This window comes from Podarcis filfolensis, assembly GCF_964270895.1.
Source record: "Podarcis filfolensis genome assembly, chromosome: 7".
Classification (NCBI taxonomy): Eukaryota; Metazoa; Chordata; class Lepidosauria; order Squamata; family Lacertidae; genus Podarcis; species Podarcis filfolensis.
The window spans coordinates 43,061,475-43,088,800 of record NC_139603.1 but is presented as its reverse complement, the minus strand read 5'-3'; the positions used below and the strand labels follow the sequence as shown (position 1 = coordinate 43,088,800).

The 27,326-nt window shown below is 40.3% G+C and overlaps 1 protein-coding gene across 1 annotated transcript in view; it reads right to left on the bottom strand.

Annotated features, from left to right (window-relative positions):
- Positions 1 to 24,085, bottom strand: part of APCDD1 (APC down-regulated 1) — a 38,225-nt gene extending 14,140 nt beyond the window's left edge. Inside the window, exons 1-3 of the mRNA XM_083622616.1 lie at positions 23,219 to 24,085; positions 14,534 to 14,717; positions 11,419 to 11,950 (exon numbers count right to left, since the gene is read on the bottom strand). Coding sequence (XP_083478742.1) covers positions 11,419 to 11,950; positions 14,534 to 14,717; positions 23,219 to 23,276 — 774 coding nt within the window. The 5' untranslated portion in view covers positions 23,277 to 24,085. The remainder of the gene's footprint in view (positions 1 to 11,418; positions 11,951 to 14,533; positions 14,718 to 23,218) is intronic.
- Positions 24,086 to 27,326: the final 3,241 nt, after the last annotated feature.

Here is a 27,326-nt window from a genome sequence, read left to right as displayed (position 1 = left end):
GTGATATCTCACTTGGCGCCTGGGAACCAATTACTTCCAGCTTTCATTTTAGCATGCTTTGGATGTATTATATAAACACCACACACATTTCTGTTCTCTTCCTTAACTTATCTGAGACCATTCTTTTTTCCCTGGTTAATGCACCATAATTTTTTAATACGAACTTTGTAAGTTTAAAGTAAAAATTATTTCAGGATTTCTCTTCCTGTTGCCTCTTTTTCTTTTCAGCCTGGCACAATTCAAACTAAAACGTCCAGATTCTCATCAGGTGTAAATAACCTTCGATCCAAAAACTTTAAAGGAACTGTGTTGATTTATACCAGATGATGTTTGTAGACCAAGAACTGTTTTAAAAGTTGAGAGTATTGGAAAGAGTTAAGAACAACCAGTTTTAGCCTATTAGACATGTCGACTAAGAGAACCGTTTCATTCAGCTGACTTTGGTTAGCCTTAAAAGATGTACTTAGCAGCAAGCCATTAAGCCCATAAAATTGTTGAGTTACAGGCACAGCCAACTAATGGCAGAGAAGGGCATGTTAGGTCAGGATTATTACACTCAGTATTTTAAAGGCTCTTGAATCGGTGTCTAGGTCTTCTGGGTAAGATTTCCCATGAAGAGCCCAAGGGAAAACTCTTGAGGTGTTTGATTCCAAAATGGATCTGAGAATAACTTAAAACAAATGGAAAAGTCTGGGATTTTTTGCCCTCTGTTGCCGTGGAGCTTATGCCATGTAAAAATACTTTCATAGATATTTAGCACAATTTCCCACTAGTGTTCCACAACTCTGCTATCTCAGTCCCAAGAGAACACATTACTGAATGGCTAGCATCTCTCCCCCACAAAGTGATAAGTACCAGGCTTTCCATGACCTCATAGATGAGGCTAACACGGATAAGGCAACTCGGGGGGGGGGGAGGACCTGAAAAAATGCAATTATAACTCAAGCTTACAAATGGTCCACAGAGTTTATTAAGACTGCAAAATAATTATATGGGAATGATACTGGAAAGTCATTCTTTTAAAGCACTCAAGAATTCAGGTATCTAGACTAGGAAGAAATCAACTACATCTCACTTTGTGACCCTTTGAAACCATTCTGTACCAATAAATGTAAAATGCCGAAGTCGTCTGGCTTGTCTGCTTCCATACAATTTTAGAACTCTTTGAAGGCAAAAAAATAGCTCATTTTCCTTTGAATTTAAACATTAGCATTTTTGTGAAATATGAGAAATGAGGCAAACAGTGTCTTTCTCAGATGCATGCTTGCATCTGTCACCTATTCTACCGAAGCAATACTAATTTGCAATGACAAATGTATATATTTTGGAAAAGAGTTTTGCAAATTCTTAGAAGATGCAGGGGATAGAATGTGAAGGAAAGGCCATCACAACAACCCCCCACCACATTTTAATATCAAAGTGATTGACTGATAAGTTCTCTTCAGACAATGCTTATCCAAGATGCTGAAGAGGCCTTAATTAGTTGAGGGGTATGTGGAACACAATACCAAAGTAAGTGTATCTTTGCCAAGCTAACAAATGTGAAGTCATACATACATACTGTTGAACAGCACTAGTCTATTTTGCCCCCAAAACACAAAATTCAAAAACTGTAAGAGCCAATTTTTGAAAGCTACCTCATTTAATTAATTCATTTACTAATTCAATATAACAACTGATATTTATTCTGCTATTCAGCTGTTTTAGAATATGCACTGCCAACATAATGTTCAGGCAAATTTTATGAGAATCCCAGATGACTCTTGCTAAAACACTATAGACACTGCTCAGGCAAATGAAATGCCAGAAATACTGTACATTTCCAGAAAATTGAGAAAGGGAGCCCCACTAAAGAAACTGAAACTGTGCATGTGCTCCAGAAACATTCCAACAAGAAGCAGCTAACATATCCTCAAAGTAAAAAACGGACCATCATTTTGCTTAATTTTCAGACTATACTGGATTCAAACACTGAAACGTTGCACTTTATTGGCCACAAGCAAATGGGCAGGTTGAGAGGTTTATAGGGACATTCAGAAGTTCTATACAGTATATTGCTACCGCAGATGGAAGCAATATAAAACAAGAATTTGCACCAATGAGATACGGCATATATTGCAACGAAGCAGAGTAAGAGAGCTACAGAAACGCCATTCAAAGTGGGATGCCCTTTGTGTCCACACAATATACTCTCAATACAATCTCAAGCCATGTGATATACTCTCAATACAATCTCAAGCCACGCGATATACTCTCAGTGCTCTTCTATTCTGTGCCATATCAAATCACAGCACGTGGCACAATGGTCACGGCACAAGGGGTCCCCCAAAATTAACAAGAAATGTTTCTATCATTAACCTACTTCACAGCACCACTCAGAACTCATAGGCATGATGGCAACTTCATAAAAAGCGTACTCCTGCTGTACCAAGTCCAGCAACTTTCCGTGTGGTCAAAGGTACCCAGCGAGGGCCAACCATTGTGTTCCATTGTGAACCATACAGCAATTATTTGGTTTTGTTCTATGGCTTTAGCTGTATAATATTGTTATAGTTGTAGTTTTTGTAACACAGTTGTAGAAGTGTTTTCAAGTGTTCTGTGTTTTCAATTATATTTGTGGTTTGATAGTTAGGGGGAAAGGAGAGATGTAATGTTTATGACCAATCCATTCCTTGATCAAGACCAGGATTTCAGAATGCTCTGAGCTAAGCATGAGATAGTCCACCTTAGGAAATGGGGCAAAGGGAATTCTGGACGGCAGAACACTGGTCTGCATAACTGTAAGCAAGGAACTATAAAATAAACATGCCCTATCTAATTAGCATTGTCTGAGTCCAGATTCTTATTTCTAAGAGCCCCAGGCCCCTGAACACACATTTGCATCCCTGAGTATTTTGTGGGGGGGGGGGGAGGCATAATAAGACAGACACAGAGTGAGAGAAACTGGGGAGGTGTTATGTGAAATTGTGTACTGTTCCTCTATTTCTCTCTGGTCACTGTATAGAAACTGAAAACGCCAGTTTCAGGAAATAGCATTAACATCAAAGATAGCTGCAATCCTCTCCGACTCTGATAAAGCCTGTCTCCTTCTCATGTTCTGAATGACTGCTTTGTGCAGTTGAAAGACTTTCATAAATGATCCAAACTTGTACTTGGTCTTTAAATATTTTGTTTAAGGAGCAGATCTAAATGCTATAAAAGTGCTAATTGTCCCTGGATTGCCTGCCATTGCCTTCTAAGTCTTCTCTGAAATAGTTGTGTCAACTGGATTTGACTTTCTTAAATGCTTTGTTTCCTGCTCATCTGTACCTCAAGTCTACAATTTTTTGCACTCTATGAATTTTTTTTGTAATGTGGTGCATTTGCTATCATTTGATTGTAATTTATTTTCCAATGGCTGAAGTCAGCTGTAAAGTTACAGGAGCGAGACATTCATTTTCTGGATGTTCTGACATATTTTAAGAAAGCAACTTGACATCCCATAGAAAATACTGACATGAGGATTGAGCCTGGATGTGGCAAGTTGCAAAATTGGAGCATTATTTCAAAAATAAAAATAAAATCACACTAAAATAATCTGAGAACATCCACTGGCAGTGGCTTTGAATGTGTGTGTGGGATATAACGCACATTCCTGTGGATAGAGGATTCATCAACTGTTTCTGGTGCTATCTGTGGCATCTTATTTATCTAGACTGAATGCTTCCCTTCCACTCTCTGAAATCAGTTCTTAAGAGGCTGTTCTCCCTCATCTCTCTCTTAAGCCATTTACCTTGCCTTAAATAGTTAAAACAGGTTCTCTCTTCTTTAATCTTTTATTTTTAATCTTCTATTTCCATATTTTCCTTCCTTCTTTGGATCAAATTACCATTCTGATTTGTCAAATTGTGTAGGACACAAATTATTTGAACATAAAGAATGAGCTGATGTTATAACCCAGAAATGATATAGAATTCATGTTTCAACCTCAGTCTATTTCACACTTCCTGGTCTTCGCTAGCTTCCATATCAGCTCTGCTTGAGATTCCTGGCCCAGACTGCAGACATTTCCAAGATCCTGGCACTGAATTTCTGTTAAGCACAAGTGCCAGGTACCAAAAAAGAAAGGGAAATATTTATATTTAGTGTCTGCATATATGCATCAATATAGTATTTGCCAGTTTTATTCATGAGTACATTTTACAAGTTTAAGGGAGTTGTTTTTCTAAAAACGTTCAAGCCAGTATTTAAAAAACATATTCTAATTTGCCTGTAAAAAGAATACATTCTCATACTTTCAGCAAACATTTCCGAGAAAGGTTTATATTTATTTATTTATTTATTTCCCATCCACCCCAAACTTTTCCCCTGAAAAGGCTGCTTAGAGATATTAAAAAATACATAAAAACCAGCTAAAAACGGGGAGGGGGATTAAAAACAATTAAAAAATGATAGAATTAAAACTATATACATAAATTATATTAAGACCATACAAATAATTACAATAAAAACAGCATGGCACCAGCCCTTTCATTTAAAGCAGCCAGTTCCCAAAAGCCTGCTGGAGCCATAATGTCTCCACCTGCTGGCAGGAGGACCACAATGAGGAAGCCAGTCTAACTTCTCTAGGGAGGCAATTCCAAAGTCTGGGAGCAACTACTGAGAAGGATAACAACTGCATCCTACCTACTCCTATGCTTCTGAAAGGCCTTATTTAATTGATCACTTTTCCAAGTCAACCATTTAACTTGCTTTGAACTATTCTAAATGATCAGAAACAGAAGAAGCAATCAAGACTCCAGCCCTGCAGAACTTGGCTGGGTCATTGCTGCTTCTGCAGCTCCTGCCACACATGTAGGGTGCAAAGTGAGGCGCAGACAGGCTGCTGCTGCAGCAACAGCCTGGATCTGGAATGATTGGGCCTGAAGCCATCATATTCCAGGGCTTTTCACTGACTGACAACCGTAAGGATCCATTTCTTTCCCTATCATTTGATGGGTGGAATTAGAGGGCTGATGTCACTGCAGGAGGTAGCTGGCCACAAGCTGCAACGTGTGTGTTACATAAGGGGAGAATTCAACACAGCAGCTCCATCTGTCATAATGTGTAATTCTACTTTCTTTTGTCATTTCTATCTGGATAAATTGATTTTGAAAACACTATTTCAGTATGCAAAAGCAGAGTTCACACACACACAGTGATCCAAAAATGGTAAGACATAGCTGTTTCTCATAAATCTAGGAGTTTCCTGGTCAACACGGTCAAGTTTGTAATATCTACTCTGAATTATATTTGTCTAAATCAGTCTCCTTGATCCCTAAAAGTATGTGCCAGCTGTGAGTCACTGAATATTGTGCAGCATTCCCCAGTGTGTGTAAAAAAATGCTTTGTAATTGTAGCCTTGGCTATTGGAAATCTAGAAAAAGACAGACCACACACAGAACCTCTTCACAATTAAATTGTGTTAAGAGTGCATATTCTTAATAACTGTCCTGTTAATGAATCACAAATAACAAAGTGTCCTGTTATTGAATCACTCCAGGATCTATCTAATTTACCGTTATTTGTGTGAATTCCAACAAAGAATGCAAATTGAAGCAAATAAGATATATGATTTGGTAAAGGCATAATTTGTTTGTTAATTGCTGTAGATTGTCATATTAAATAGCTTAACATATTCATAAATATTAATAAAATATATTGGTTCTGGTGGCACAAGAGCAGAACATGAGGAATATGTCCTCAAATCAATTGATTATATAAACATACCACTATTTTTTGGCTCATTTTGTCTTTGTGTTTCTTTAACAGCTAGAATTGGCCTGGATCTCCCTGGAGACTTCTGAAGGGGCCTGACTGCAACAACCAGAAGGCACTGCCAACTGATCTGTTTGTGGGGTGTTTCCACCCACCCCTGGCATGCCCAAAGTAAATAAATTATCTAGGCTGCAACTGCACGTGGCCTATACTGCATACTCATTTACCCTACCGTACTCATATCTTTTCTTCACAAAACCACCTGATATTTGGAAATACAGTGGTACCTCAGGTTAAGAACTTAATTACCACTGTAAATGTTTTGCATGAGAGCGTGTGGCGCTGTGGGTTAAACCACAGAGCCTAGGACTTGCCAATCATAAGGTCAGCGGTTTGAATCCCTGTGACTGGTTGAGCTCCCGTTGCTCGGTCCCTGCTCCTGCCAACATAGCAGTTCGAAAGCACTTCAAAGTGCAAGTAGATAAATAGGTACCACTCAGGCAGGAAGATAAACGGTGTTTCCGTGCGCTGCTCTGGTTTGCCAGAAGCGGCTTAGTCATGCTGACCACATGACCCGGAAGCTGTACACCAGCTCCCTCGGCCAATAAAGCGAGATGAGCACTGCAACCCCCGAGTCGGCCACGACTGCACCTAATGGTCAGGGAAGGGTCCCTTTACCTTTACTCATTTCTTTTCTTCACAAAACCACCTGATACTTGGAAATAAATGTTTTGCATGAGAGCAATCAAAATGCTGCTATTACCCCACTAGGAAGTGCTGCTTTAACTAATGCAGCTACACTAGTTAATAACAGTAATAATAATAATTTATACCCCACCCATCTGGCTGGGTTTCCCCTGCCACACATGCATTTGGGATCATATTGTTGAAGGGTATGAAGTTTATATGAATTTATGAATAAAGACAGTCTTTATATTTAATTGTGAATAAATGCTATTTACTTAAGGACCACAAAGAAGACATTTTAGCAGGGAAAGTATGCTATATTCTGTGTGCTTGAACAAACTTTTGAGTCTTTGGAAACGTGCTCAAATTAGCAGCTTGGCTTAGATCTGTCTGGTTTTCACTTTGGGTCTTTGATTTATCATCCTGCCGCTAAACTGCTGTAAAGAATTTGGAATAAGATCAATTCTGTTCAGCTTTAGCATTCCTAACATATCCAGGAATCATTTGCTTTTAATTACCACTCAGTTCAACCATATTAGTAGTATAAATGTGGCTTCCACATCCAATTCTGCAGCTTTATCAACTTAAAAATCTTCAAGGTTCTCTTATTTTTCATAGATGCCTTAATTATTTTAGCTGTGTTTTTATATTTTAAAATAATAATAAAGAGGAAATGAAACAAGCCTTGCCAGACAGATTCTGTACAATACACCTGATTCACTTCAGAGGTGATTTCCTCACCCAGCACACTATGTGACCATAAAAGCCTTAAAAAAAACAAGTTGATTTAATGTTTCTGTTTATGCACGGTGTCCAGTTTCCAGAAGAGTCTGAGACTAGTGGTTTTGAACTCAATTAAGCATTTAAGCTCATTTTCAGCTGAGTCCCCGTGGACTGACAATTAGAAAAGGAAAGAAGTTCAAAGGAGAAAGGTTATAACCTCATAGCTCTATATTTTGTGTGGTCTCAAAATGCATCCTATGCTTTCATCCTTCATATATTTAGGAAAGCCATTACGACCTATAGCTAAGTTACACAAGGGGTCAAACTGCACATGATGTTCAGATGTGTAAATGTTTCTTCGAGAGTTGTTGTTGCTTTACCCAACGCAGTTGTGAGAAGCTGTAAACTGATGTGGAAGTTTGCATCGGAGGACATCTCTTTCCATAGTAGATATTTTTCCTTTCCAAATTGTTCTCTGCAAGCTCTTTGACACCCAAGAGGGGAATATACAAATGCAAATATCTTCTCATCCATGGCATCCCCCCAAAAAAAAAACACTTGGGGGCAAATTATTATTATTACAACAATTTAAAAATAAATTACAGTAACTAGGGTGGGTAATAGAAAGATGTCACAGGCAGCAAAGACCAATGTCTTCAGCATAAAACAGAAACTATATAATGAAGGTGTCAGACACACTTCTGTAGGGAGGAAATTCTGTAATTTAGGACCTGCCACAGAGAATGCCCTCTGCTGGGTCACCCCCACCCCAAATGAGGGTGGCCCACGCCCACAGATCTGAACATTCAAAATGTTCTGTAGGGAATGAAGCAGTCTTTCAAATATTTAGAACCTACATCATTTAACACTCTAGATACTAGTGTATTTAGGCCCCCAAACTAACTGGTGACTAATGCAGCTGTTTTAAACATATATGAGTTTAAACATGATATCAGTTCTAAACAGAACTCCAGCCAGTAATCTGGGTGCTACATAATGGACCAGCTGAAGCTTGAGAAGATTAGACTGCTGTGGAAGTAATATGCTCCCCACTTGGTTTTGGGTTAAATAAAGCTCCCCCCACAAAAAAACCCACAGGGGAAACATGTAGTTTTGACCCAAAATATTATAGTCATGTATATTCATGTCTGCATTAAAATCAGTATCTGCAACAGGCCCTACTGGAAACAGAATACTTGTCAAGATGGACCTGGTCTGACCAGCCAGGAGGTTCTTCTGCTTGTTTCTCATGAAAACATAGCCATTGTGACTTTGAATAAAGAATACAAAATGTGAAACAGTATTTAAAAGTATTCTGTTGAAAAATAGATTGCATTTCTTTTGCTGACATTCTTTCCTAAATGACGGAAGAAATCTATTTCACCACAGATACGTAAATATTTTGCATGTCCATTCAATGGTGCTTTATTAAGTAATTATGCGAAACTGGTTACAAGCACGGTCACTGCTGCAAAAAATAATTGAAAAATAAAGAAGAATTCTTAAGCTAGAATTGACCCAAAACTTTTCTTCTGGAACTAATTGATGACAGCTATAAAGTCTCAAATGTGGTTCCAATTGCTATAGGCATTCCTTTGAGATGCCATCAGAAAAGATGTGCAGACAGCCCCACTGCAAAACTGCAGCACTCTGCTTCAATCCCTCTTTCTCTCTCTCCATTCCTCAGATTTACACATGATTTGCTAATGACTTGTTTCTCTCCTAATGCTCTAAACTATAACCCCTGCTCTTTCATTGTGGCTATATCACCCCCATTCTATTTCCCAGCAATGCTTTCTTTGCCTACCTTCTCAGCAACATTTGCTTTCTTCAGTAGAATTCTCCACTCCCATTGTTCAGCCCGGACACTGAGGTCCAGCGCCGAGGGCCTTCTGGCAGTTCCCTCACTGCAACGTTACAGGGAACAAAGCAGAGGGCCTTCTCGGTAGTGGTACCCACCCTGTGGAATGCCCTCCCATCAGATGTCAAGGAAATAAACAACTACTGTATCTGACTTTTAGAAGGCATCTGAAGGCAACTCTGTTTAGGGAAGTTTTTAATGTTTGAAGTTTTATTGTGTTTTTTATATTCTGTTGGAAGCTACCCAGAGTGGCTGATGAAACCCAGCCCGATGGGCGGGGTATAAATAAATAAATACATTATTATTGTTATTGTTATTAATCTTTTGTTCTGGCTTCAATTTTCAAGAGATATCATGGCACATATCAAAACTTACTTCTAGAGGTACAGAGGTACTTCAGGCAACAAACAACAAAAGGAAGACAAAAGGGAATGACTTATTTGAATTCAACTAGCAGAGAGGTGATGTATCTAAACCATGAAGTATGAAACAGTCATTTGCAAACTTGGACAGATAGAAATATTATCCAGAGTCTGTGTTCCTTGATTTTTATTCCCTCCAATCTTGATCAGGACATTGGAGGCTAGACCTTAGTGGCATGGTTCTCACTCCAGGACCACTATCATATCAGCAATTCCAAAGACAATTCTTATGTCCTTCTGTTATACCCAGTTTCATCTTTATGACAAAAGGAAGTTCCAGGTGCTAGTGTTAGGCTTATCTCAGTGTGAACCATTATGCACTCAATGGCTGCAACCTCAAAAACCATGAAAAAAAGAGCTACTGCTCACTAGTTCATCTTATTATCTGGACCCAATGCATTCTGGCTTCAGGCCCACCTTGGCACCAAAACACCTTTAGTTTCCCTGGTTGCTGACCTTTATTGGGAAATAGGGGAACGTGAACCTGTTGCTTCTCCTTGATCGCTTGGAAGCTTCAAATACCACTGATCGTGGAATAGCTCTATGGGTTGGGAGTTGAACAGTATGGTGGTTCCATGCTTACCTGCAGGGTTATTCTGAGAGATATGCATTTGGGGGATTCCTACTCAGGCCCTTATCAATGTGTATGTGCTGCGGGGTCTCACAGGGTTCATACTTTTTAACATATGAGGCTGATGAGTGAGGTCATTGGGGGAATTTGGGGCATGGTGCCATCACTATGCAGATGATTCCCAGGTCTATTTCTCCTTACCATCTGAATCAGGTAAAACTGCGCAGGTGTTTAACAGATGCCTGAAAGTGGTAATGGGGTGAATGAATCCCAGCAAGATGGACGTTCTGTTGGTGGGTGATTGTGTCCAGGAATTGTGTTCTAGATAGGGTTGCACTCTCTCTGAAGGAAAGGTATGTAGCATAGGGATACCGTTTTGTCATTTGAGGCTCAGGTAGCATGGAGTGCCTTTTTCCAGTTCCCCCTTGTTTGCAGATTGGAATAAACTGGCCACAATAATCCATGCCCTGGTAACCTCTTGATTAGATTATTGTAATGCATTCCAGGTGGGGCTATCCTAAAGATGATCCACAAGCTGCCAGAGTTCTGAATGAAGCAGTTTACTGGATTTTAAATGAACAGGTAAATAATACACTATGAATTTGGTAGCATAAAATATGAAGAATATAAATTAGTAAAAATCTTAGTGGGTGTACACTGAATCTGCAAGTGCTCAAAAGCAATGAATTAGGTAAAGTTTTATTTGCTTCTTTTTATCAGGATTTTAATGAGCGTCTGTAGACCACACAACTGTGTTGTGACCTTAAGCTACTTTTACCTGACCTGCAGATATACAAGATTTCTAGTAAAACATAAAAGCAAAGCAAAATAGCCTCTGAGATGGTTGGCTGGTCGGCTGGAATAGTTTCCAGACACTCAAGAAAAATTGAATATATTCTATTATTATCAGGAACATTTCAAAGTGCATGGAAGCTTGGAAGGGCACAGGCTAAGGAAAAAGATGGGAACTTTATTACAACAATACTTAGAAACATATTGAAGTGTTAACAACAAAAAACTATAGTTTGGTTAAAGGAGGAAGTACAGCTTAGAAAGACAAAAGACGTAATACAGGGGTTGGGAAGCTCTGGCCCTTGAGCCCTAGGCAAGCTAATGTAGCCTGTTGGGCAGTTTTGCCATGCCCACCTGTCACTCACATGACATTTTATGATGTCAGGTGCAGGTCATGTAAGGCTGCGGCTTTCAAAGAAAACTGGGATGCAAGTCATAAAGAAGCAGCAGTAATAAGGGATGTGAGAGGGCACTGGGCAAAAGCTGTGGAGGAAATAAGACTCATGCTTGTGGCATATGAAGATCTTTGCATGAGAGTTTTTGGCTTAGGTATTTGGGGCATTTCCTGCAATAAAGGGATACTCTTTGCAAGTGCCTTGGAACTGAAAACCGAAATGTTCACATACCTTAGCATTTTGAAGAGGGGGTTGGTAACTAGATGGACGATAATACATCCTCTGAACAGGATCAGTGTGTATGTCTCCAAGAAATAGCTCCTCAACCAGGTGATCTAAATTATGGTGAAGGTATTGTTTCTCTACACGGATTAGTTGAAGCTCATGCATAGCAAAATTCAGTGCTCTGGTGCATTCGTAGCCATTCTCTTCTCTCCACAAATCGTAGCTCACATTCTGCTCCCAGGCTTTATCTTCTGGTACAAATCCAGGGCATGTGCGGTTCACCAACTGGCTTAGTCTCTCAGCCACTGCCTCGCTATGGCAGATTATCTGTATGTTGTGCAGCTGGTAATCTGCTTCAGTCCCTCCTCGAATGATCCAGGATGCTTGGCGAAGGCGAATTTTGCCACGGATAACTAAGGTATAGATTGGGTTTGTGCATCGGTTACCTCTGTAGTAAAACTGATAGGCCTTGAATGTATTATTGTGGTAGAATCTGTAGGATCTAGTGATGAATTCTGGGCCCGACCTTACTTCACAACTGTAACCAAATTGCAAATTAAAAGCATAAGCTTAGTGACGTGTGAAATGAAGTATATAAAGTAGTCACTGAGTAGATGACAGCACTAATAACACATTTAATTAACACCACAATATTCGCAATAGTGAACCAAAATAGTAATTTTTCTCATCTTCCTTTATTTAACATTAAGTTTCTGGTTTCATTTTTTAAAAGACGTTTTAAAAGGTATATTAGTTCTATGCTGCATTTGATACTTTTATTTTCATTTTATTGCTGACTTCCTCTTTTCTCCACATTTAGTGCACCAAGTACTTAGAATTGCAAAGGTAAAGGTAAACTGACCCCTGACCATTAGGTCCAGTCACGGACGACTCTGGGGTTGTGGCGCTCATCTTCCTTTACTGGCCGAGGGAGCCGGCGTACAACTTCCGGGTCATGTGGCCAGCATGACTAAGCCACTTCTGGCGAACCAGAGCAACGCATGGAAACGCCGCTTACCTTCCCACTGGAGTGGTACCTATTTATCTACTTGCACTTTGACGTGCTTTTGAACTGCTAGGTTGGCAGGAGCAGGGATCGAGCAACAGCTGTGGATTCGAACCGCCAACCTTCTGATCGGCAAGCCCTAGGCTCTGTGGTTTAGACCACAGCACTACCTGCATCCCTACTTAGAATTGTGGCAACTCTATTCCAAGTGCTGTCAAGAAAGACAAAGATTTCCCCCTACAATACCATTATCAGTTCACTTTTGCCACCAGGCAGGCAGTGGTGGATCAAATGCTACTGCTGGCAGTGGCCAGAGTAAGGCCCTGAAATAGAGCATTATGGGTGTGAGGCAGTGAAGGGTTAGCCATGGAGCTGCTGAGCCCCAGGCTGTTCCAGGCCCCCCACATGCACCAGCCTGGAGCTGCCACAACAGAAAATAATGGCTGGCATGAGCTGGCAGTGCCTCAGATATGACAGCTGTTTTGATGCTCCTGGCCAGGGTTTAGAATTGCTTTGCCTATCATGCTTAGAGTAAACCCATTCAAATCAATGGAACTTCAGGTGACTTCAGTGACTCTACCCTAAGCGTGAACATGTCTGGATCCAACTTAACGTCTTTTTTTCCTTCTTCAGTTTTTCTTAAATATGTATATCTAACATGAATAAGCTTCTGTCAAAGCCTCTAGCCCTGAAGATAAATATTCTCATAAGCTCAATAGCTTTTCAATGAGCCCCTTCCTGTTTTATTTCTGTGTGACAATGTGGTTATGTTTCTTAAGAGATAGGCAACACTTTTAATATATTTCTACTTCCATGGTGATAAAATCAACAAGGAAAAGGAATGACCACACCTGCCTGGCTTCAGGCAAGCAAAGTAATAAACATGCTTTAATGTGTTTATAAAATAAACCCAAACTAGAACATCTGAAATATTTGTGTAAGGCTTATAGTTGCAAAAAAAAAAGGGGGGTTTTTAAGCTGAGCTCTTCCTAGTCTGCTTGCTTTCTGCAAGTACTGTACAACAGATCCCTCCTAAGTGATGGGAGCCCAACATCTTCTCCCTGACTTTCCAGTGATATCTGTGGTGGATTTGAGTAAGGATTACTGCTTACTCAAACACTATTTTTATTAACTTCAGTGATGGCTTTGCCTGAATAAGGACTGCAGGACTCGGCTTGAAGGGAATCTTATATCCCAAGGAGCCTTCCTAAGAAAATAATTGCGAGTACACAGCTGTATATTTGCAAGCTGAGACTACAAAATAAATACCTCTGCCTAACTGAATGTTTGTGATCTCAGATAAGCACTTGTGCATGCTTGGGCTCGTCAGCTAAAGCTTCATAATTTCATTTTGTTAATGAACTTTGTTTTATACACATGTCACATGATACAGCAATAAAGGCAAGGATTTATTCACTTGCCCTTGCAAGCGGTCTGAATAAGCAGATGACATATGAACATCCTATGAATAGGCTGGCAATTTTCAACAACACTGTGGTTTCCAAAGTAAAGAAGACTGAAACGCCTTACTGTTTAATATACGGACAATAGCCACAAAATTCTGAAGGCTCACTTTTGTGGCCAGAAAAGCTTCTGTGTCCATAGGAGAAGTTTTCAGCTTTCCTCTCAATAGCAGACCCCCCCACCCCGCCCCCACAATGTAAACTGCTTTAGAAGCATTTTTTAGTTTAGGGAGGCTGCTATATTGAAAGAGAAAGAAAAGACAAAAGCTCACTGTGTACATTAAACTAGCTGTGAGTTTAAGTGGATTATAGCCTACCAAAATATAGTTAGTAACAAATCTGTACAGTATGGTGTCCCAGTGGCGTAGCGTGGGTTGTCAGCACCCGGGGCAAGGCAAGTAATTTGCGCCCCCTAACCCGTGGATTTGCGCCCCCTAACCCGTGGATTTGCGCCCCCTAACCCATGGATTTGCCCTAACCCCAGATGTTGCGCCCGGTGCGGCCCGCCCCCGCTGCACCCCCCACGCTACGCCACTGTGGTGTCCTACTTTTCTATGTATCTAAAGTACTTGCCTCCTGACATTAATGTCTACCAAAGCATTGTAGCATGTTTTCTATATAGTATCATCATCATGTTTGTCAGCAGTCTTACCCGGTGGAGACCCAGTGTCCCTCGATAGTAGGAGGCATTTGCACAGTAATTCGGGCTCCATTATGAAGATGTTTCAACATGTGAGGACACTGTGACTCCTTGAAAGTTCTCCACGCGCTCTTCTCTAATGATCGAGGGTGTGACCTGCTGTCTGGATGAAGAAGTGCAGAACCTTCTCCCAGCCCTGTGAGAAATCAGAGATGGCAAATGAAATAAATTCTGGTGAATTTGGAGAACTAAAACTGTTTGCATATAATGACTATAATAAATAGCTTTGCTTGCTAGTAATCTTCAGATGTGAAAGACTCCTTTCATGAATGGGCTTTGTACATTTGATGTATTTAGGGTAGAGTCCCACATTATGTTCCTGTGCATAAGCACTCAAGTAGGAGGATCAGTGTATTTTATTATATAAAAATGGGCATAGAAATTGAAAGCATGTAGAATAGCTTCCTCCTCACAGTGGAATATATACAACCATATATCTAAGAGACAACTTCATGCAAGGGAAAATGCTTTATTTGTTGCCACAGATACTTACTTTATTTTTTTAACAGTTGTATTTTTTAAAAAAAACAACAACAAACACACTCTAGGATTATCAATAACAGCATTCTGTTTATCATTTCAGAAGGCGTCAAACTCCCCCTGCCCTTTCTCTTCAAACTTCTTTACTAAACAAAGTCCCCAACTGACCACAATTGACCAGAAATTTACTGAAACAGCCAGGCCCTACATCTTTCTATACCATTTCTTTAGTTTCAGAATTTGTTTCATGTTCTAATAGTTAACATGGCCCCATAGATTTGCATGTCATGAGCTGCTATTCTGGTGCCCCACAGACCTGCTAAGTCTGTTAAATGAGGACTGAGGTAACATCAACCAGTCGTGCACATGTGTATGTGCGCATGTACACAATGCTCACTTTAGAAAATAAATAAATTTGGAAAATATACACATACATGTAGTGCATTTCTAAGTAAGTTTACTCAGAAGTATGTCCCACTAAGCTTAACGATGCTTACAACAAAATATATTTAGGATTCTACTCTTAATTGTGCAGTAGAAAAGCTATTTACCAGCATCATAACTTGTATATTTGGACAAACTGTACAATATGTTGACTGCTATGTGGAATGGAAAGATATGTTAAAAAGTGAAAATAATATTGAATCCATCAGTTCTTGAAACTTTCCTTAGATGCTGTATGCATATAGCAGTCATGCAGAAACATAATTCTTGGCATGCACCAGTTCCCTTATTCTGATGTTGCGTTGGACAACTAGTTTGCCACTGTGATTCAGTGAATAAAGATTAGGATTGAGACTTGGATTCCAATTCCAGCTCAGTCACCAGTGTACTGTAATGATTAAAACAACTTCCAGATCTGAACTGTTATTTTTAAAGCTGCAGACCTGCCATCTTAAAATTGTTGGAAATCTAATTTATTATGCAAGATTTAATGTATACATATGGTTTTTAATACATGAAAGAATCAGAGAAAGACATGGTATTTGCATATAGGTGAATTTCTGCATTAGATATACTGAGGCTGCAATCCTGAATGCACCCACTAGTGAATAGGTCTCACTGAACACACTGGTCATGTTCAGACACTGCACTAAACCGTAGCTTAGCATAACATCAGTGAGCCATGGGTTCACGTGCTTCTTTCCTCTCCTGCACCACCAAAGAACCATATGCTGTTTTGTCCAAATTAGCATTAATAAACATTAACCATGATTTGTTCAAAACAATGTTAATGTTAACCAGCTTATCAGTTCAAAGCCAGGAGCAAATACTTCCTTACTTCTCCTTCCAGCTGTGTCAGAGAAGGATTGCAGAGAGCACATGAGCACAATGATTGCTGTGGCTTGTTTACATCACACTAAACTATAACATCTGCACTGGGCTCTAGACTTTACTTCTGAGTAACCATGCATAGGATGCCTCTGTAAGGCTGTTAGTTAATATTTCCACCAGGGTGAATTAAGACTTGCTCCATTTGGTACAATGGCTCAATAAACTGAGTTCTTGTGAAACCTGTAAACATTAACTCTGTTATTACAATATAAATACAATTCATTTTGTGTAGCAAATGTTTCAAGTGAAACTTATCAGCTTTTGAAAGTTTCCAGCAAATAAAACACAATTTATTTAAAGGAGAAGCCTTTGTTTATCTAATCAATTCCCCTAAACAAATATATAGATATATATTGATGTGGGAAACAGCTAGATAAGCTCACCACTACCGATCCTAATACACTGCAAAAAAAAAAAAAAGGATTACATTGGAGATTATTATTTCTAACTGCCAAGCAGATGTTTCTGTTAGTAGCTCTGCTTTAGTCACTCTGGACATCAAAAGGATTAAGGTCTTGAAAAATCGCCAAATTCATTAAGCAGGAAAGTCTAGGCCTCAGCAGAATACTGGCAGCACTGTAAAAGGTAATGATTATATATGCTTGTACAACCAGTGTCTATAGATCACATTGGGGTGCTGTAGCACACTGCTGCAAACTCAGTGTGACAGAGAAGATAATTAAGCTTGGGGCACAGTTTGCCATTTCCCCTAACAATGGGGTCTCCAGGAATCAGATGGCAGGATTTGTCCCTTTAACTGTGTCTCTGACTTTTCTGTGTCTTTCAGCAGGAGCCATTCACTTTTATGAAAGAAAGATGGCTCCCATTCAAGTCTGCACTTCTGGTTCTTGATGGTGGACTGGCAGCCAGGCACACAGCATGTACTTCATTGTTGGCAAAGATCAGGTACAAATGCACATCCAGATGTGTGCTTTTTGCATGTGATTCCCCAAAGGTGCTGTAAATCACTGATTCTTTTTATACTGGTGAGAACATACCCATTATTTGAAGCACTGCAAGCAATTTTTATTATCCATGAATCCATTGCCAATGATATGCAGCATCGCGATGTGCTCAACTTTGGATTTGACCCAAGCTGGTCAACAGCATTCAGTACTGCATACACACATGCAATATTAATGTGAGAATTATATTTAGATCTACCTAGGCTACAAAAGTAATTGACAGAATTTATGGGGGGAATTTAATCAACTTTATTTATTGGATTTCTTACCTGTCCTTAACCAAAAGGCCCCAGGGCAAGTTATAATATAAAAATATAATATTAAAATCAGTTAAAACAATTTGCAATCAGAAGTAGATCCTAAAAATTCTTAGGCGTAAATATTTAATGGAATAAAAATATCCTCCCAAGATTTAAACAGTGTGTATGGAAATGTTTTAAATAAATGTATGTATCAAAACTTTTTCAAGACCCACACTCCCAGCACTTAATTAATGAGAACATACATTCTGAAAGAGGGGGTTAAATTTGTTTAGTTAATAAGGAGGCAGGTTTATAATAACTCAAGTATCATATTGCCAAGGAGAAATTAGAATATTTCATAACAGATAAATGTAAAAAAGAAAATGAATTTTAACTCATCAAAGGGAATAGTTATGCCTTTTAATCTAATCTACCACAGATTTCCATTTTCAAAATTAACAGATGGAAAGAAAAAATATCAAACCACGGTTCAAGTGGGATCCCTAGTTTACTAAATGCATGTGATAAATGTAGTATAGTATTGGTCCAAGTACTAATTCTTAATACTGGCTACATTTTTCACCTACTGGGGAAAGGAGTGGAGTCCTGTTGCTAATTAAATCACATAGAGAACTTTTTGTGATAGAGCAACCTATAAATGCTGTAAACTAAATATTTAAAAAATCATATTGTAAAACAGGAACACTATCACACAAACACATTCCAAGAAATTATAAGGGGTAATATATTTTTTATGTACACATTTTCTACATTATGTATTTGAAAAGCTCAATATGGCTGCAACAAGTACTACCTTGAAGAATTAAACCGAAGGTAAGCAAATGTGAATTTACCGAACAACAACAACAAAAATATAAATACTGCAAGGCTGGTATGTCTCTTCAAATAATTTGTGATATTTGAGGTGGAAAAATAACATTTTAAAACTGAATTAGCTAAATTGTTTTGAATCCACCTTTACTGCCCATCTTGTTAATCAGAGTTGCTGGAGCAGAATGATTTTAGCATTTGACATCTGAAACATTTGTGGCTTTTTGTATAAGCAGAGCAAACCACGATAATGGACAAGTTCCAGCTGCAAACCTCTTTTGACATTCAACAGGTTTTATTTTGATTAATGAACACAAGGAGGATTTTTTAAAAAGGCTATTCCTGTGTTGTTGAGATACATTTATGAAGCAATATTAGCATGGATCTGAATCTTGAATTGCATTTTACTTTTATATTTCCATTTGATAAGCAACCAAACTTGACTTCAAAAAGGTGTGTTAGAATTTTATTGCCTATTTATGTAAACACATTTAATATACCTCTGGATTGCCAGATGCTGTCCAGCTGGCTGAGACACAGCTATGTGATATTTTGGCAGCATTTCTTTTCAGTTATTGTTTGGCTAGCTGCTGATGAATGTTAAGGGGTGGTTAAGGGGTTAGTGTGGTTAAACTGAGTAAGAGTCAATACACAACAGTGTGGCCCAAAAGGCCAATTCCATTTCAGAAGCAATATATCAAATAGTGGAAAATAATATTAGCGTTATGCATCAGTGATATATTAAATCTGTCTGGGACATTCAATTCAGTTTTTGAGCACTGGTTTTCATGGATGCTGATGAAATGTAAAGGGGTGGGAAACCTGTGGCCTTCCAGATGTTACTGGACATCAAATCCCACAAGCTTCAGCCAGCATGGTCAACAAACAGGTATGGTAGGATATGTGCTCCAGCAACACCTGGAGGGCTTCAGGTTCCCTACCCTGCCATCAATGATTCAGAAGAGAACAGAGGAAGAAATATACAAAAGAAGTCATAAAAGGAAAGGGCAATGGGGTACATGCTTAGAACTGAGATAAGACTATCTAGATAGGTCTATCTAGCCCACTAACTTATTATTAATAGCAGCCAGCTTAATGCTATCAAAAATCTCACATGCAGAGTAGAAGAGCAATAACTCTTCCTGGTGTTTTTGCTGGCAAGCAGCTGTTATTCAAAGATGAATTGCCTTTGGGCACAAACGTTCCATGTAGCAAGGTGGCTAACGCCCATTGATAGACCTACCTTCCTTGAATTCATCTAATCGTCTTGAAAGCCATTTAAGCCAGTGGCCATCACTACATCCCATGGCAGTGAAGTCCAAAAGTTAATTTATACATCATGTGAAGTACTTTCTCTTCACTATCTTGAATAAATTTTACTGGGTAGCCACGAGTTCTAGAATTAAATAAGTTGTGCTTGTGCTTGTTTAATTTATAGCCCATCTATCCAACAAAGTCTGTAGTAGTCATAATGTCAAAACAACAACAACCCCAGTATAAAGTATTACACAAATCTGCACCACAATCATAATCGTTGCTGAATCCTACAGATTCTTATTCATGAACAAGTTCCTGAAAGGAACAGATCATTTTCATTAAGCATGTTTAGGAGTTAAGATGCACTGAAAAAAGCTACAAGTCCAAGTATTGCATCCAACTGTCTATCCATATGGTTTTCCACATCAGCTCTCCATCCCTGTGTTGTTAATCAGTGACTATGGCCTGAACAAGTTAATTTTCTCTCCTCTCCTTTTTCTTTTTAATGTTCCCATCTGATGACACTATAGTGTGTGTGTGTGTGTGTGTGTGTGTGTGTCTGTGTGTGTGTGTGCATGTAGACAAGGCTCCCCATTTCAACTTCTCTTGGCAGCGGCTTGTTTGATCTGACTATTGGCCTTGATTTGTTTCACATTTCAGCCAAAGTTTAAAACAGCTGGGTAATTCCAAGCAGATGAGCCTGAGAGTCTAACCCTATAATTATACCTTCTCTCCTTACTTAGCCTCTAACTTCAAACCTTCCGTTTTGACTTCTAGACGCCCAGATCACAGAATTTTAAAGTGCACCTTGGCGTCCATGCAGGTCTGTCTCAACCAGACATATTTATACAGTCTATATATTTTGTAGTTTGAGTTGAAGGGGAGGAATAAAAAACCCTTTGATGAGCAAGTCTTCTGTCTATAAAAGCAAAAGATACACAGAATGCTCATGATCTTTATTATTTACTATGTGGCATTTATGTACTTTGCGTTGTCCGAATAAAGGGGAAGATGTGATTCCTGTGTTCCAAAAACTATAGCAATGACCATTTGGGATTTTAGATATCAATAGTGCATAAAATTAGGCATGTAACTTAGTAAGGTATCTAAATAATGCAGAGTTTGCTTTTCAGATATGCTTACTCTCCACAGCTGCCACTGATGATTGCTTAGCATGTTTGAAAATTCAGCAATGGAGTTCAGTGCTGGGGTCATATCTGCCTAACTGTCACTTCATCTCCTACTGGATGGTTATCCAGCAGTGAAGAGTAAGTATCCCAATAAACATTTTTGAAGTGTTCAAAGACCACTTAGAAGGAAATGCTACATACTTTATAGTAGCTCTGGACTAGGTATTATTAAAACTTGAATATTGTGTCTATGGAAGAACACGTTTTTCTAGGAAAGAGCATGGTTCCTACAAAAGGAAGTCTTGCCTCATCAGTGTTTTATAATTCATTGGATGTGGGGGCTGCCAACAAACATGGATCAGGGTAATCTGGAAGATATTTTATAGTTGAGCTTTCAACAAAATCTTTACCAGAATCTCTTGAGTAAACTTAGAAGTCCTGGGATGAGGGGGGGCCATCCTCTTACAGATCAGTAACTGGCTGAAGAACAGAAAGCAGAGGGTAGCAATAAATGAGCAATTTTCAAAATGGAGGGAACTAAGAAGTCCCCCCTGCCAAAGATCTATATTGGGGCTATTTCATTATGATCAGGGAGGAATATGCTTCAAGTTTTCTAAGTTTGCAAATGATGTAAAATTATTCAGATTGTGGAAATGCAAAGGCAGATTACTAAGGATTATTCAGAGAGCTCTCCACATATTGGATTAGGGCAGCAAAATGGCAAACAGGTTTCAACAGAGTAAGTGTAGAGTGGTGCACACTTAACCTTAACCCAACTATATATACCCTTATATGATTTGAAACATTGTGATTATGCAAGATATGATGTGGTTGTGGTAGATAGTTCAATGAAAGCATTAACAAATTCCGCATCAGTGGAAAAAAGGCAGAATTATTAGGAAAGGACAGAAAGCAAGACTGCCAGTGTCATACACTACTTTATATAATTGTATGATGATGTTGCATTTAGAATCTATTATACAACTCTAGTCTTGTATATGATAAAAAATATACAGATTTACGCAGAAGTGTGCCAGGTGCATAAAAGGGTAAGCAAATGATCAAGGGTGTTGAAACACCTTCTGTATGAGGAGCTGGGGCTTTTTAGTTTAGATAACAAGGCAACTAAAAATGAGCACAACAGCGTTTTAAGATAATGGACCCTGTGAGGAAAGCAGAAAGAGTTTTTTTTTCTTCTTCCTCTCACAATACTAGAACGCAGGGTCAGCTGATGAAATTAATTCACAGCAAATTCAGGACACACCAAGGAAAATACTTCCTCATAATAAACTTAAGGAACTCATTGCCATAAGATGTGATGATAACCAGTTGGCTTAGCCTGCTTTAAAAAAGAATGAAACAGATTAAGGGAGGGTATGTCTATAAATGACTAAGGGGACCTTGCATGTTAAGAAATAACTCTTGAAAAGCGGTTGCTGGGCAGAGGTTATTGCTCTCTACCCTTCTTGTGGACTTTCCAGCTGACTACTGTTGGAAACAAGATGCTAGATCAGATGGTCCCTTGGTCTGAATCCGCTTGTGTCCGAGTAGTGTAACTGAAGTCAATGAAATAAAGAGTTTGGGCCTGTGGCCTGAAACTCTTTCCATGTGATCAAGCATGCAGAATCCAAGTTATGCCCATGGATACAATTAAGAAAACAGAGACAGAGGAAAAATCACTCCATATAGCCCCCAAATGGGGACAAGCTAATAAAGATCAAATGTATCCTGTTCAAAGCTTTATAGGCAAAAACCTACTTTTTCACTACAGACTGCTTTTATATTGTGTCTTTCAGAACCATCAAAAATCACCCAGCCGACCACAAGTAATATACAAGACATTTCTGCATGTGGAAGGGGTACTTTCTGACTCTAGAAAACACACCACACAATTTTTGCCTATTCAAACTAGTTAGCTTTTCTGGAGAACCGAAAGCTCTTGCTTCCAGGCACTGATGTTTGTGGCAACGTTTATATCTAAAACTAAAACAGGTAAAATACAGCTTTTCACTGCGGATAGCCCTTAGCCTAAAGTGACACGAGAAAGGGGAAACTATACATAAAGAATAATTATTATTATCCACAAGTGCAGCACTACCAACGTGTGAGGCTGCTCATTACTACGATAAAATATTCAGGTTGCCACTTCGAAGAAAGATCCACCTAAATAACAATAACAACTAATAAATTTATTATTTATATCCCACCCATCTGACTAGGTTTCCCCCAGCCACTCTGGGCAGCTTCCAGCAAAATATAAAAACAAAATAAAACGTCAAACGTCAAAAACTTCCCAAGTTTTTAAAGTTGCCTAAGAGGAAAAGCAATAAAAATTTCTCGCAGATATAACGATAGTATAACAGAAACACTGCAAATGCGTTTATCTGCAGTACTCACCATGCAAGAGCAGGGCTAGGAACAGGTATCTCACCAGGCTGCAGCAGAGACAGGACATTTCCAGCTCTCCAGCGGCTTCCCCCGTCCAAGCCTCTCACTTTTCCTTCCGCCTCTTTCTTCCTTTTATCCTCCGGCGCTTTCTTCCTCTCCCTCAACACTTTCTTCTCCGGGAAGCTTTGTGCCTCCCTTGCAATGCCAATAATCCCCCAACCCCCGCCACACACGCACACAAAATCCTTGTGCGGGAAGAAGATGAAGGGGCGGGCTGGAGAGCCTCTTCTGGGCACCCACCTGGCGGAATCAGAATCCCCGCTCTCTCTTCGGGGCCAGCGGCACGAGCAGGAGGACGCAGCCAAGTCCCAGCTCCTCGCGCGGCGGCGGCGGCGGCTTCTGCCCGAGGCTGAACTCCACGCGCTCCCCCTCCTGCGCGGAGGGCTTTCAATACAAGGCGGCGCGCCCCATGCCGGGCGCCCCGAAGGACTCTGGGCGCGCGCAGAGAGGCGTCTGGGGCTGCTCAGGCGCCTTCCTTGCCCTCTGCAACCTCTCTGGCCGTCCCTGTTTCCCTGCCGGCTTCTCCTCCGCGGCTTTTTCTCCTCCTCACTGAGCTGCTGCTGCTGCTGCTGCTGCAGAAACTCCCCTTCATATTTCCCCTTCCAGCGGGCAGAGGAGGAGGAGGGGTCGGGGAGGGGCGCTGCTCGCCTCCGGATCCCGAAATCGGACACCCTCGACTTGAAAGGAGACTACAAAGGGCTGGGAGATATGCGGAGGGGGAGGATTGCGTCGTTCCCGCCCAGGGCGCGGTCCCCGCCTCTGCCCTTCCCCTCAGTCATGGGTACCAAGCGAGTCAGATGGCCCGGGCTGAGGGGGGAAATGTCGGGACTCATCAAAGAGCTTCGTTTATCAGGCGCCTCAGCAGAGGCGGGCCGGGCAGATCAAAGAGCGGGAAATCCCAAAGAGCGGCGGTTGTGTCAGTCGCTGTTGTCGGCTTCTTTTGGCAGGGAAGGAGCTGCTCCGAAGTGTGGAGAAGCCTGCCGTGCTCCACGCACAGCAATCCCTGGGTTCTAGAGATTTCCCACTCAGTCGGGTTGCACAGATGATTTGTGGTTTAAGGGGCTGTTCCTTAAAAGGCGGGGCATCCTTAAGGCCTCTTCACCCAAGGAAAACTCGTGTGTGCATGTGTGCTCCCCTCATAATGATGCATGCAGTACCTACCACAGGTAACCACAACCAATTAAGGAGTTATTTGCTTTTATTTGTATAATACAAGCAGTGTTCATTCCAGCACAGGGTTGACTCTATAAGACACCAGCTATCCCCACCTGCTACCTTGGATACGCTTCAGAATACAAACTGTTGGTTATTTCTGAAAATCTGTTTCTGGCAGCAAGGGCCGGCCTGCTCATTAGGCAAGGACAGGGCAGCCCATGGGTGAGTAGAGGTTAATAAGAAAGTGACGGACCCCTGGATGGTTAAGTCCAGTCAAAGGTGACTATGGGGTTGCTGCCCTCATCTTACTTCAGGCTGAGGGAGCCAGCGTTTGTCCACAGGCAGCTTTCTGGGTCATGTGGCCAGCATGACTAAACTGCTTCTGGCACAACTGAACACCGTGACGGAAGCCAGAGCGCATGGAAACACTGTTTACCTTCCAGCCACAGTGGTAACTATTTATCTGCTTGCACTGGCGTTGCTTTCAAACTGCTAGGTTGGCAGAAGCTGGGACAGAGCAACGGGAGCTCACCCCGTCGAGGGGATTTGAACCGCCAACCTTCTGATCAGCAAGCCCAAGAGGGTCAGTGGTTTAGACCACAGCGCCACCCGTTCCCCTCAGCGTATCTCCACAAGATGAGGAATTTCTTGCTAGAGCAGTGGGCTGTGCTGGAACAGTGATGGGGAAGGGTGGTGGAGCAAGAGGAGTAAGGACAGTAGTTGTAAACTAAACCTCAAAACAGTCTGATTTGGCAGTGGATGGTACAGTGTACAGAACAATTTCTGCCACTCCCCAGAGAAGGAAGAGACATGTGTTTGTGGTAGGTGACTCTCTACTGAGCGGAACAGAGATAGCAGTGTGCGGAGGTAATAATAGGAAAAGGTTTCTTCTGCAATGTTTGAAGCAAGAAGAGGACAAGCAAGTAGTAAGTCCTCTGTGTGGAGAAGACAGAAATGCTATTGGGTGACAGAAGGAGGAACTGCTCAACACCTACTTTGCCTCTGTCTTCACCCAAAAGGAAGCAGTGCCCAACCTGGTGATAGCAGAATAAGTGATGCAAGGTGGGAGCTACAACCCAAGGTAGGAAAAGAGATAGTAAGGGAACACCTAGCTACTTTAAATTAATTCTAATCTCCAAGGCCTGTGCCCAAGGGTAGTAAAGAAGCTTGCGGGTGTAATCTCAGAGCTTCTGACTATAATCTTAGAGAATTCATATACAGTGGTACCTCTGGTTACGTACTTAATTCGTTCCGGAGGTCCGTTCTTAACCTGAAGCACCACTTTAGCTAATGGAGCCTCCCGCTGCTGCTGCGCCACTGCCGCACGATTTCTGTTCTCATCCTGAAGCAAAGTTCTTAACTCAAGGTATTATTTCTGGGTTAGCGGAGTCTGTAACCTGAAGCGTATGTAACCCGAAGTACCACTGTATATTTTATATATATATGAAAGTTTTCAGTAGAAAAATAAACTGGAAAAGGTAGAGAGAATTCAAAACAAAAGTGCTTGAAACTGGTACAGTACAATATGTGGGTATATAAGTAGCATGATTATTCTAATGAGTATAAAATTATCAACAGGTCATTATGCTTTTTATAAATGCACTCTAAATATTATATTTGTCCATACACAACCTACAACTTAAAGCAATCCATTGGTATGTTGCAAGAGTAGTCATATCTTCTATCCATTGTTCAAAGGGTACCAGGGTATTGATGTATCAATATCAGTCTTTTTGCAGGAGTAAGCGCGCGAACTGTCCATTTATGTTGACCCGCTATCAAACCACATATAGTTGGTATGTGGTGTAGGATAATATTATCATCTGACAATTTTAAATCCCCCCAAGTAATATTTATACATGTAAATGCTGCAGACATAATGTATCTTGATTTTAGTGAGGCTTTTGACAAACTCCACCATGATATTCTTACAGAGAAGCTGGTAAAATTGGGCTGGAGAAGGTAACTCTTAGGTGGATAGCTGGTTGACTGACTGAACTCAAAGGGTTCATGCTAGAAAAAAGTGACAAGTGGGATGCTGGGTGCATTGTTGTTCAGTGTCTTTATAAATGATTTGGATGAAGGAATTGATGGGGTGTCCATCAAATTTTCAGATGACACCAAACTGGGAGAGGTAGCTAATCTGCAGAAGACAAAATTGGAATTCAAGATGCCCTTAACAGATGGGAGAATTGGGGCCAAACTAAACAAAACTGAATTTCAATAGGAACAAAAGTAAGGTTCTAAAGTTAAGCAAGAAGAACCAATTATAAGATGGGGGACACCTGGTTTCTCAATAGTACATGTGAAAAGGATTGAGGGTATACTATAAGCTTAACATGAGTCAACAGTGTGATGCAGCAGCAGAAAAAAGCTAAGGGTTGTGGGAGATACATATGCTAAAGCTATTTTTGGTCATCTGCATACTATTCCTTGCTTTTTCCTGTAGGAGTAATTGCAGTCGTTAACATTCATCAACAGGTTATCATACCCATTGAGTCAATCACCCATCTCTTACTACCCTTCTGAGAAAAACCCCACCCCACCCTCCCACTATATATAAGGGTCTAGTGACTTCTTTTTCAGTGTATCTGAAGAAGTGTGCATGCACATGAAAGCTTATAACCAGAACAAACTTAGTTGGTCTCTAAGGTGCTACTGGACTATTTTTATTATTTTTTTATTTCTTTAGACTGCATAAGATCAACATAGCTACTTACCTGAATCTATCTCCTAGGTACTTAGCCATGTATAATAGATAACAAACAGGTTCCACAGTCTAGAGAAAAATTCCCACAGAAATAGGAAGCAGTGGAACACAACGTGAGTGAAAGCCTCTGCCACCAATAGTCCAAACTGCTGACCACTTTGAAGTTCAGCATTGCATTCTTTGTTTCACCCA